The sequence below is a fragment of the Mastigoproctus giganteus genome, chromosome 6 (genome assembly GCF_048544385.1).
Source record: "Mastigoproctus giganteus isolate SK-2022 chromosome 6, ASM4854438v1, whole genome shotgun sequence".
NCBI lineage: Eukaryota > Metazoa > Arthropoda > Arachnida > Uropygi > Thelyphonidae > Mastigoproctus > Mastigoproctus giganteus.
Window position 1 is genome coordinate 132013497 of NC_143580.1, and position 12489 is coordinate 132025985.

At 37.4% G+C, this 12489-nt stretch overlaps 1 protein-coding gene across 1 annotated transcript in view; it reads right to left on the reverse strand.

Annotated features, from left to right (window-relative positions):
• Positions 1-11296, reverse strand: part of LOC150084585 (follicle-stimulating hormone receptor-like) — a 394052-nt gene extending 382756 nt beyond the window's left edge. Inside the window, exon 1 of the mRNA XM_090376296.1 lies at positions 11031-11296. Within this exon, the coding sequence (XP_090232422.1) occupies positions 11031-11296 (266 nt within the window). The remainder of the gene's footprint in view (positions 1-11030) is intronic.
• Between the last annotated feature and the right edge of the window lie 1193 nt (positions 11297-12489).

Genomic DNA, 12489 nt, shown 5'->3' on the forward strand with positions numbered 1-12489 from the left:
CATGCTATAAACAAATAAATATCCCTAACTTCAAGTATCTGCATTCAATGAGTTAGATGTCTAATTGAGTGTGAGTACTGACTGCACTTGTTAATAAGAACTCTGCAGTGGTAATGCAATTGGAGGAAATATTCAATGGAAAAGGGGATAATGCTGTAACATCAAAAGGCTTGTTAAAGAAAATGAAGACCTACTTCTTTGCAATAAGAATTAATTTTCTCTTAGATTTTTGAACTTTATTCAAGCAACTGCATTAATTTTTCAAAAGGAAAACCTGCTACTTAGTCGAACAGAATACCGTGTGGATAGTACCTTGAATGTCCTGAAAGAAATTAGAGAAGCTCCACAACATTTTGAGAGGAAATATTTAGGTATATACAGTGGTATTCAGTTAATGCATGCAGAGAACTATTCGAATCACGAACGAAAAAAATTAGATGAAGGAGTAAATTATTTGATAAAAAGATTTGGTTAAAAATGCAACAAACTGCTAAAGCTGTCTCAGTATTTGATACGTTTATCTGGCTGGAAGATTTTGAGAAGAAGAAATTGAGATTTAGGGGAAACGTTTCTGGAAATATAATGAAGAAATAGTTTCGATAAGTTTGAAGAAAGAGGGTAATGAATTCAAAGTTGTGGGAAATCATTTAAACATACAAGATCTTCTTGAAAGAACAATGAGTAATACGTTTCCACATCTCTTAAAACCTCTTGAAATTATAACTCTTTTACCAGAAAGTACTTCATCATGTGAACGAAGTTTTAATCAAATGAGTCTAATGAAGGGGAAGTCGAAGTCCTCAATGAATCCCTCCACTCTGAATGATTTATTGTTGATGCATATGAATGGACCTTCTCTGCAGGCCTTTATCCCAGATAAAACCACCAAAAGACACACTGGAGGACATTAGAAGCCCTGATGTAAATGAACTGTGTTAGTGGTGTACATTTTAAACACATGTAAAGGAAAGGATATTTCTGTATAATTATGTGTAAGGTGTAGTAAGCATTAAAGAAGGTATTACTTTTGTTTTGTCATTATAACATTGAACATTTCGTTTTGTAAAACTTCACCTATAAAAATATTTATCAAAATTAGACCGACACTATGGGCGAGTAAATTTATTTTGTGGCTAGTAGATTTAAGTTATATTTCTGCAGCCCTGCCTATACCTAAGATATTTACACCTTTTAGGCATAATATACTGACGTCTGATATCCTTAGTTGGTTTTTTTTTTTTTTTTTTGGTCTCCAAAGAGCTCAGGCGACTCTATCACAGACCAGCCAGAACATGGGACAGCATGGCTTACCTCACACGGGTAACGTGGGGTCCCACTAGGGGACCTGCAGCTGAAAGCCAGACGAACAACATAACCCAACACTACACTTACATAAAACAACATAGAACTCACCTCGGACTTTTACAGAGTTCTGTTATTGCAAAAGAAAATAATGATGCAGTTGTGGGAACCCAACGCAAGTACTATGACATTATATTCTTATTTGCTTTGGCGCTTAAAAGAATGTCAGTGACCTTGAGATATCTTTTGGGGGGGTGGGATGAGCTACACAAGGGCTCCCATATTCCTGGGCGATGACTTGTTTCAGAGAGGTGGTTTTTCGTCTGTGCACATGATGGATTTATAGATGGTGAAGGGTCTTCCTATAAGCTGGTTCAACCATCTAATTATCCACTATTCCTGCTACAGATTTTTAAGGGGAGGGAATGTCTATATGGAGGAAGCATACAACGGAATTAGCATAAGACATCTGCGGACATATTGAATGATAATTCACGGATTCCCTATAGTTATTTCTTGTTGGTCCGACACAAAATTGTTCTACCTGGTTTCTAATCTTGACTGATGAAGAGACTAGCTTTAAACTGCTCATATCTGGATGGAACTTAATTTTAGTGGTTACTTTGAATGCTATTTTACAATTTACTGCAATTTTCTTGTGCATATGCCCTGATAGTATATTACTGAGCTGACTTCAGTAAGGAAAGTTCTGTATACTATGTTGAGTGCATTTTTCACTGTTCATCGTTGACGGTGAGGTGATTATTAGCCTGGTGCGAGACCATTGTTTCAGAAATTAGTTCATCTAGTTGCTCTTCCAAAGAAGAGCAACTAGATCTGGTCGTGGTTTTCAGGTAACGTACGCGGACCCAGTGACGCCGGGTAATCACTGCAGGACATTTGCGCCTGACCTTAACACTATGTTCATTCGTTGGGCGCATGTTACGTATATTTGTTCAATGCATGAGGAGATCTATTTGTATTTTGTTGCGTTAATTTGAATTCACTGGCTCAGCGAAATCAAACGTTGAATGTGGGTGTTTCTTTAACATCCTAAATCTCCTAGAGAGAATTTAGGCGCGACACAGTTTGTGTCGCGTTAATAACACAAAGCAAACAGTCATGCTTTTACATACTGTAGCTGTTTTACTATAATAATAATAATAAATTAACCGGTATACATTTTTGATTCTCTGCACAGATAACCAGAGGAGTCTTACAAAGCATTCACTATTCAAGTAACCAATCACAAAGATACAAAGTTCAGCTACTAAGTAACCATTAAAGACAAAATATCTGAACGGGGAATTAATCTTAATAAAAACAGGACTACAAATTAAGCATAATATAAAATGACATCGGTGTACTAGGGCCGGCACTTGCAAACCTGTCCTTTACATATAGTAAGATAGCCCAAGATGTCATCTCGATATGACTTGTCAATCGACCATAGGTCCAAGTCTATGTTGAGTGAGTTGAAAGTGTCCAAAGTCACATTTGGGAAGTGTCTATTGAAACTCTTAGTCTATGCAGCCTTGAGCACAAAGAAGGGGTACTGCGAAGGTGTCTTCCTTGCAAATGCCAACCAACCGTGTTCCAGATGTCCATATGATCATGCTTAGATGAACATAGTTGAAGGAAAGCCTTTATTTTCCGCACGTGGGCTCTGTGAAATGCTGGCATGTATTGCAGGTTGGAGCATAGTGCAGATTTGGATGTCGTGTAGATCTGATGAGACCACCCGTTGGTCCACTTCAGCACCCAGTATTCTAGACCCCATAGTTTCTTGAGGCTGGTGGGAGGTGCGGCCGACAAAACTTCCACGACATAGGAGATCATTCTGCTGAAGTACGTTTCGAGGTATTTCCTGATTATTTGTTTGTTGTGAGTTCTGCATAAATCTATTTTCATTCCCAGAAGGCTCGCAAGGCTTTGGAAAGCTGGGCTTGGATTTGTTGTTTAAAAGCGAGATTCACGTCTAAGATTACCCCTAGGAACTTGACACTGTCTGTGGGAGTCAGAACCTTTCCTGCTAATTCCGGACGTAAGGTATCAGCGGATGTCATGCGACTTGAAGAAAAGATGAGATAGCTTGACTTCTGGGGATTAACTGAAAGACCAAAAAATTTGGCATATTGGCAGAAAGTATTAAGGTTGTTGTTTAAAGTTTCTGAGAAGGTTGCCTTACTTGTGGATCAACAACCTCGTTTGCATGGCAAGTAACATACAATATCATCAGCATTCGTCAAGAACGCTGGAACTTGATCCATAAGTGGAATGAATATTGCAGCGAATAGCAGAGCTGAGAGAGAGAACCACCTTGTGGGATTCCTACTTCTGCCCTTTTACAGACTGTTCTATTATTACATGTCAAGTGAAGCATTCTCCTACGTAAAAGGCTTTTGAGGCGCTTCAGTGTATTGCCGGATATCCCGTAGAAACTATTCAGTAATGCAAGGATGGGTGTGATTTGGGCTGAGTCGAATGGAGATTTCATGTCCAGAAAAATGATGTGTAGATCCTCATTGTCGTTCCAGGCGTGAAGTATTTTCTGCGGTAAGGACTGTAGAGAGGTTATAGTAGATCTATTAGGCATGCCATAATGGGTATGATTTGGCCTATGCGCAAAGACTGCGAGTGCAACATCATTATAGACAATTCTCGAGGCATTTCAGCAAGGGAGAGGCGATTGATATTGGCCTGAAGTCGGCAGGTATTTTCGCATGTGGCTTTTTTAGAACTGCCACGACTCTGTAAGTCAACCAGCTTGCAGGCGCCTGTCCCTGTTGGAGTATTTTGTTGTAGAGGTGGGTGAGCTCTCTGCTGATGAAATAGGAAGCAGTTTTGAGACTAAAAAGAGTATTGCGTCAGCTCCTATGGTGGACTTGTCAGGTAGTGAGTTTATTATTTTCATTAGCTGTTCTTCGGAAATTTCGATGTTGCTCGTAGTTGAAGAAACGTTGAGCGTTTCATTCCAAGGATATACTTCAGACACTCTGTGATCTCTCTTAAAACGCAGCATGGTTACACCATTCCTGGACATCCAAAGCTATGGGGGTGCAGGTATGACTTGCTGACCATACATGTTTGCCACTTGACAGTCGGCCGTTCATGAAAGTGTCAATAGCTGATTGTTTGATATTCTGTAAATTCATCCTTGCTTTGGAGAATATAGCATATGACTCTTCTGAAGGCGACTTCTTGTAGGAGGCGTGGGCTGCCTGTTTTTCCTTGAAGGCCTTAGTCAGGAGGTCATTCCACAATGGCTTCAAATGGGGGCTAAGGATGCAAGTTTTGGATACTGCAGACCTTGCAATGAATTCCATCCATCTCGAAAGCCAGTAGGCAGCCTCATTGATGTTAAGCTCTGCCAGTATGTTCCATGGGTAAAGTTGAAAAATATACAGTATTAACCTAGAAAACTAATATATCAGAATAATTTACGTACAGCGTTTTGTTTGTTCTATGCAGATTGCACTCTCTCTTGTCTAGGAACCACTTTCTTTCAGACATATATTTACTGCATTTTTTCATAAAATTATTTGTTGGTACCTGTCTACTCTCAAAATAGTTTAAAAGATTAATTTTAAATTACTACTTATCACGATAAGTCCATTTTAATTATACATGTTGAGACTGTAGGAAGGAGCATGGACCAAATAATTGAAACATGTTATCCAGAATGGCAGCAATTAAAGCACCGGCAACAGAATTAGTCTATTAATCCGGATAACGGGATTAAAGTAAAGCTTCCAGAAAGAAGCAATGTTCTTTGCGTTTATATAAAGATGTCCTTCCATGCTCCACGCAACTGGATATAATTTAATTGGATAACAACACTACAATCGCCTTCATAAGTTTTATTTTGTTTCTCTTCGAACAGTCTTTCGTTTGCAACCGCTCTTACCACACTAACACCAAGTTGTAGATGTTCTCTTAACCAACTAAATATTTAAAAATGTGCTTTTCTGCACCTTATTAATAAACAAAAAATAATTCTGCTGAAGACGAAAAAAAAAGTCACCCATAAAACACAAGTACGAAAATTAACAGCTCAAAAATATAATAGTCTACAATATCGAACAGTAAGTCCTCCTGTGTAGGAGAACTTACTCTTTTAGATTTCGATCAAATTTATTTTTCCCCAAAAAACTGTGTACTACATTTTTGAAGCTTGTCCAAGCGTCTCTTTTAGTGTGGTTCGTGAATTCTTCAAGTACAGAGTCCAGCAGCAGCTTGCGGAATTAAGGTGCAACAAAAATTCCTGCTTTGACTGGATGAACTGTTGAAACCTAGCTTCATACGCAGAGGCGTTAAAAGTACTTTTGTTTCGATCAACTCATAGGTCGTCTTTAATATTCTTTGACGATGGTGTCAAAGATGTGTCTTGGTGGCCACACTTCCTTTCCCACTGTCCCATTCGCACAACAAAGTTTTGTAACCAAGTTGTTGCGGAGTAGAAGCCCAATAACTTTCAAATATCCACACACTTGCTGACCATGATCCTTATATTGAATATTTAAAAAAAAAAAACACATTTTCGTAGTTTTTCTTTAAGTGTGCTGAATGGATACATACTTATTTCTATTATGAAGGAGAACTCCTTTGTCTCCTTGCTTTGAGGAGTCAATAAATAGCTTCAATTTTATTGGACGTTAAAAAATTCCAAAAAAGTTCAAACTACAGGAATGTTGTTACAAGTTATTATCGGGTCTTCTTCAGAAAAATGAGGGACCAATTATTTTTTTTATCCTGTATACCATTAAAATACTATTCCAGAGGCCCACAGGTTATTGGATTTCAGCCGTGACCCTAAAAAGCTCTGGATAGATTTAAATTCCCTTGAGTATATTTAAATCTCTCAGGAGATTGTCCAATTCACTTTGTGTAAAGATCTGTGGTTCAGAGTTGTGTATTCTTCGTCACACTCTAGATCACAAATGTCAGATTCCATATGTAATGGTATGTGTTCAAGAACAATTGGTGGAGATACTATCGGTAATCCCCCTGCATGGTGTACTGTCCTTTCAATTGAAGTCATGCTGTTGGGTACGCAAATGCTCTGCTTGTTCTTCGCGTTATAACTTGCTGCATTTATGGAATAAAAGTAGCAGCCATTAATATGATCCCGAGGTTCGCTCCACCAAGGGAAGAGCAAATGTAGTGGTTTTATTTTTACCACATTTCCACAATCCCTGCACACATGTACGGAATACTTTTAATATGGGACCCAACTTTTATTAAATCACAACAATTCTTTCAAACCAAGAACAGAAGAAAGTGCAATTATATCCTTTTTACAAGGGACAAGTATTCATCATAGATAACGAATCCATTTTGTTATCACTGTCAAGTTTTCTAAATAAATAAGATAACTCAACTGCTCTCTGCCGCTACCAGTGGTCTTAGAATATGCCAGCTATCTTGCATTATCCACTTCATGCTCTTTTTTCTTACAAATGAGGTCTAGGTGTTCGGCAAATTTCCGCTATCTGAGGTTTTTAAGTCGAATTCCATTCGTATACGGTCATCGATTATCATATCGCTTCGCGTCTGTCAGACTCGTCAAAAGAAAAGCAGCGTGAGTTATTTGATAACCCCCATTTCCTGCAATATAGTTCCATTGTCATTTGCTTTCTAAATTATGTTTGATCCGAAAAGAATTTGAGTTTTCAATAGCAATTTGATATGCAAAAATCACATAAATGTTTATACTGCATCAAATGCACTCGATACGCAATTATATTTGCAATGCTGTTTTTGAGAATCATTTCTTTTACGAAATTTTCCCTGTGTAACAATAATATCATCGCATTTATTTTGAAAAAATGCGAGAGAAAGTGGCCAAAGATTCGGTTGTGAATCATTCAATTTCACCAAATCACAGAGTACCTAATGGAATTGCATACTTGTATTTCGATTCATGTTTATGCACCCGACCTTATCCGACTTTACATGGTTATACGTGCGAGTAATCTTCACTTACCTCCTAAAGAAACAAGATTAATCTTGCATTTTGGAAGGTGAAGTTGAATGAAGAGGTTCCGTAATTTCAACTCTCAATATACATAAGCCAAATCCGGCAATATAAAATGCATAATTCAGGACGCAAAAATAAAACAATAGTAATATTACAAAATAACGATGTACAAGTTCTTTTTAAGTTTCCGATCTTTAAATGGTTCTTCTGCCTTGAGATCGAGGGCCGCAATCTCCTGTCAGTTTGGTTTGAGTACACCGTTTTCTTAATAGATAGAGCAATCAATATTCCTGTTGACAATTTATGGTTTTGTAAACATCGTCATTCTCCAGTCAACAACAAAACAACAGAGGCATTAAAGTTCAGGAAATGTAGCACTGTCCTAAATAAATCTTGGTGAAAAAAAATATATTTTCATTTCAGTTCTTCTACCGTTGATTTGGATTGTTCAATACTGTGTCATTTTTTTCCGGCATGCATCTCACAATTTTGTCGAAGAACCTTGTATTTTTGTGGTAATATTTAATGTTAACCATATGTTAGTTAACTTATGTCCTCTAAATAAAATTTTGAAATAATATCTATTTATAATACCAATGAAGACTGATGAATTAACCCGAATTCGATACAAATAAATTTCATCTTTATCTGTAGATAAGTTTTCAATAAAAGCAATTTATTACGCTAGAATTCCTCTGAAAAGACATCTCGTATCTCCAGCGGTAAGCGTTCCTCCGTTTGAATATTCTTTTTTAGAATAAAGGAAGGGGAACAGGTAAGGTAACGCCTCATAGAGGTGTCACTGTAAATTGAGAATATTCTACGAATTTGAACTGAGAGAGGAAACTCTCAACTCGACTAACGCGACCGTGATGTGTGGGGGGGTGGAAGAAAAACTCTCCCTTTCTGTCAGAAATTTAACTGGAGCTTTCTTTCACATAGTGCAAAAGAACAGCAATCTTAGCCACTGACTAATGACAAGGACGTGTACAGTATGTCCTTGACTAATGGCAAGGGCATACTGTACATGAAACAATTGGAAATATTAAAAATTGTTTCAGAACGCTGGCATGCAAGCTAATTCCTTCCTTGTAATCAAATAAGTAAGTGTTCTTATTAATAATTCTAACTCCTTTTCAGCACTTTTCTGCTAACATTGGAATGCTTTAATTAAACTTTCTATCAAGGTTTTCCTTGGCTATAACTTGAGGTAATAATACTGCTACAGCCTAAGGTTAATAACTGGTGCATCTAAAAAGTTGCCTTTTAATCTGCACACTGGATAATAAAAATTCAGACAACTCTATCAACATATTAAAATTTATTCTTACTTTCTAAATTGCCTTGAAATGAATTTTGGCTTTATTTCTATTTTTGTTTGAATGATTTAAAGGCAGAAAGCTACTGACTACAGCAGTCTTATGGCAAAAAGAAGAAACGCTCTAATGATAGTGTTTGAAATTGATAAAGCTATTTTTACAGAAATAACTGAGTACACACGGATTTGAACCAATTAGATTCCTCTTCGTTACGAATGTAATTGGTTCAAATATCCTTGGAATTGAATGATCATGCCTTCAAATAAAAATCATATTCATTATATGTTTCGCACCATAACGGAATCGTAATTAAACTTCGATAACACAAATTTTCCTGATGATTGATTAATGCAAAAACCTCCGAATAAGCATATTTAGTTCCTCCATTTTTCGACAGAGAAACATGGGTGCCAGATCACTCGTAAACTATTAATTAAAACCTGTTTGATGATTTAATCATTGACCATATTAACCGAAGAATTAATAGACAATTCTCACATAATGGAGAATTTTAGGGGATACTTAAATCCAGTAAAATATTACTGTGCGGATTGGATAGCTATCTGCAAATAAAATTTCTCTCTTTGGATAAGCGCAAATTTTATTCTTACTGTTTTACATTCGTCTTTGCTTGCTACGAGTTGCTTTTATAAAAGCAATTTATGTTTACATACATTTTAAATGCATTTCATTATCAGACTGTATTCACTTTGCCAGTACCAAACTGCATGGCACTGCTACATTTAGAACAATGTAAGTGGATCTGCTAGTTGAAACATGACTTGTGTTTTCGTATGCGATCGAATTCCCCTTCTAATTTCCCAGCAGGTTTCTCAGATGCATTTACCTTCAATTACAAATGGAGGTAGGGTCTACAGCAATGAAAAAAAGGGATAAGGACAAAACAACAGAACAGAAGACGTCATTTGTACCTAAAAATAATTACTGAAACTTAAAATCTAATATAATAAATTCTTATATTTTCAAAAGAAAGAACAAATGAACGAAAATATTGTAAAAAAATAATAAATAAAATTTTTATGGATTAATATCGAAGAAACTCAAGCCATGATGCATCAGATTTTTTGCCTGTTTCAGGGAGGAAAAATCCACGAAGAAATTCCTGCATCTGGCCTGAGGCTATCTAACTTAGCTCAGCTTGTAGTCGGTTTTCAAGTTCCTGATTCCCAATTCATTTCTCTCTGTCGCATCTTGGGTGGCCGAATCCCTTTCTGTAGAAATGGGGGGATCGATTCCAGTCGATGTCTCAGGAGGTATTTTTAAAGTCATCTTCAGTCGAGGGTATGGCTTGTCAATCCCAAGCAGAAGATCCCTCCACAGTCAGTGAGTTAGTCTTAGTTTTTCAGCGCCACCCCCCCCCCCCCCCACCAAATAGTCCCTTGAACATACATTTCTGTAAATAAATGATACGCATAAGAGCCTGAATCTTTGGTGCCGTTAAAATAAGTTTTAAATTGGTAACCAACTCAAACCAAATCTTTTCAATCGTGTACCCAACGTATAACTACCACACGGTCATAAAGAGACAATAAAATAAAACCTGCAATAATAATTAATTACAAAATACCCGTTCTACGACTTGAACTAATTAATCAATTGTACTTATACAAAAATGAAATTATAATAAATAAATACTTAGGTGGTTAAATTTATCCACTAATACTATTTGATAAGTTTCACAGATTATGGTAATTAATACGAAAGCGAACATTTTGAACGATGACCATCCTGCCAATCAGTCTTTTCCGCCTTACATATACCAGAAATTTGATTCACGCTAGTAGCGGACATTTAATTGACAGCTGTCACAGGCTCACGTTAAACAAATACCATTTATTAGATTTCACGGGTTATTGTTTAAGCATCTGGAAGATCATTGAATTTACTGTAAAATGTACCCTCATGGTAAATTCACTCATTGCTCATGTTAAATGAATAAGGCTATCGAAATAAATTAAAATTTAAGAGGATTCTTCTTTCTGTTAGCTAAATAAATGGCTGTTGGCAGCCGTATGAAATACTATCATTATCTAATAGAACAGAACTTCAGTGTCATCTGTATACTGTAATATTCAAATAAACCAAAGAGCAATCTAACTTCTATTTAAAAAAAAAAAAATGTTTGTTGTTAAATAGTCAGCAATTTTGCTTGGCTACAAGAATTCGGTCGATTTTTCAGTAGGAATTCATTCACAAGCGATTGCCTGCGTATAACAGGGAGAGAATCGTGGGTGGTAGATAACTCACTGCGTGGGACACTTCTAAATGTCGGAATGTCACGCTTATGGGGTTGATTCAGCATCCACTGGGTGCACTAGATAACGTTACTTTACTTTAGGAATAAAATAAGCAAAATGGCAGTGTTCTACTATACGTTAAATTTCAAAATAAAAAGAAGGTGTACTTACAGTCTAATAACTCCGGTCGTCAGATTTGTTGGAATGTCGGTTACTTTTTCTCCTCGACAGCGACAGGCGATCTCAGCATCGCGAGTATTATTGGTACACTGACACCCTTCGTCGTCTTCCGATTCTCCACCTTCTACGGCACCGAACGGAAAGGGGAACTCATCTGCCGGTTGTCCAGGCACCGTTGAGTTTTCGACGCCACCCAAAACCGGGGGCTCGTTTAAAAGGACGGCCCATACTACGGTCAGAATCACACCGTATGCCATGGAGCAGTCCGTAAAGTGGCTCACATTATGCCAAGCGCTGCACGGAAGAGCAACCAGACTCGCAGTAATCCAGTTTTCGCCGATAGGAATGAAACGCCGCCTGGTCGCATCGGCATCCTTCGCAGATGTCAAGATCAAGTCGCTTTGTAAACAAAAACTTGTTCGAAACGTGGCGAGAGACACATCGGCATAGCGTGACCGGTCAGATGGTGATCACGAAACGAAGTGAGGCAGGGTGGCGCTGGGTCCCGATTATTGACCACAAAACCACAAGAACTGCTCCGCTAGGGGGAAAATATCGATTATGACTACTGCACTCCCATCCGTGTTTCGTGCAACAAGTGTGGGTGTGACAACAGCGCAACTTATATATCTATCTGTCGTGAGTTGTCACAATTTAATACCCCTGCACAGAGTGATAAATAAATAGACTTGTTCGCGTGCATCACGTCGGTTCATCTTCTCTCTTCGCTGCCTGAACACTGCTGTTCACACGATTCATAATTCATTGAAGCGAGTGCGGTAAATTAAATTGTTGCGCTCCTTCCACTCATCAGTTGGTGTTAATTTAAATCGGGGATACATTTTGCATATGAGGATCCCTCAAATCTCTTAAATATTGGAAGATTGCTCACTTTCCAATTGTTCAATATGACTCTTCCAATTATTCATAGCATGAATCGTTTGTTTAAAAGTTTAGTGCTTGGAAGTCTTTGTGCTAAATTTCCTTTTTTTTTCTCTTCTTCTTGTTATGATGATTGCGAACGCAGAAAGTTTTCAAAATACACAGTAACGTAAAATATTGGAAATCCGGAAAAAAATTCACTCTGATCTTCAATTTTCAGAAAGTTTACGTTGAAAAAAGCTGTTGTTGGAGAACATGGAATGCATTAAAAAGAAGAAAGTTAGTTTGGAGAGCTCGGGGTCTAGCCGTGAGTGGAATTACAGAAATTTTCTTAATTCCCATTTTAACTTAATTTTATTTATGTTTCTTGCGAAATAAATTCTTTCTCTTTAATTACAGCCCGTGATATAAAAGAAAAAGATGGAGAAAAACTGTTACTAAAAGGGGAGACGGAAAACAGATCAAATAGAGTCAAAGAAATTGATTCTCGTTGATGAACCCGGAGTGTTTACAGCTGTGTATGAGATTATCTAGACACTTTTGAATAGCACAACCTGATTGTAAGCCC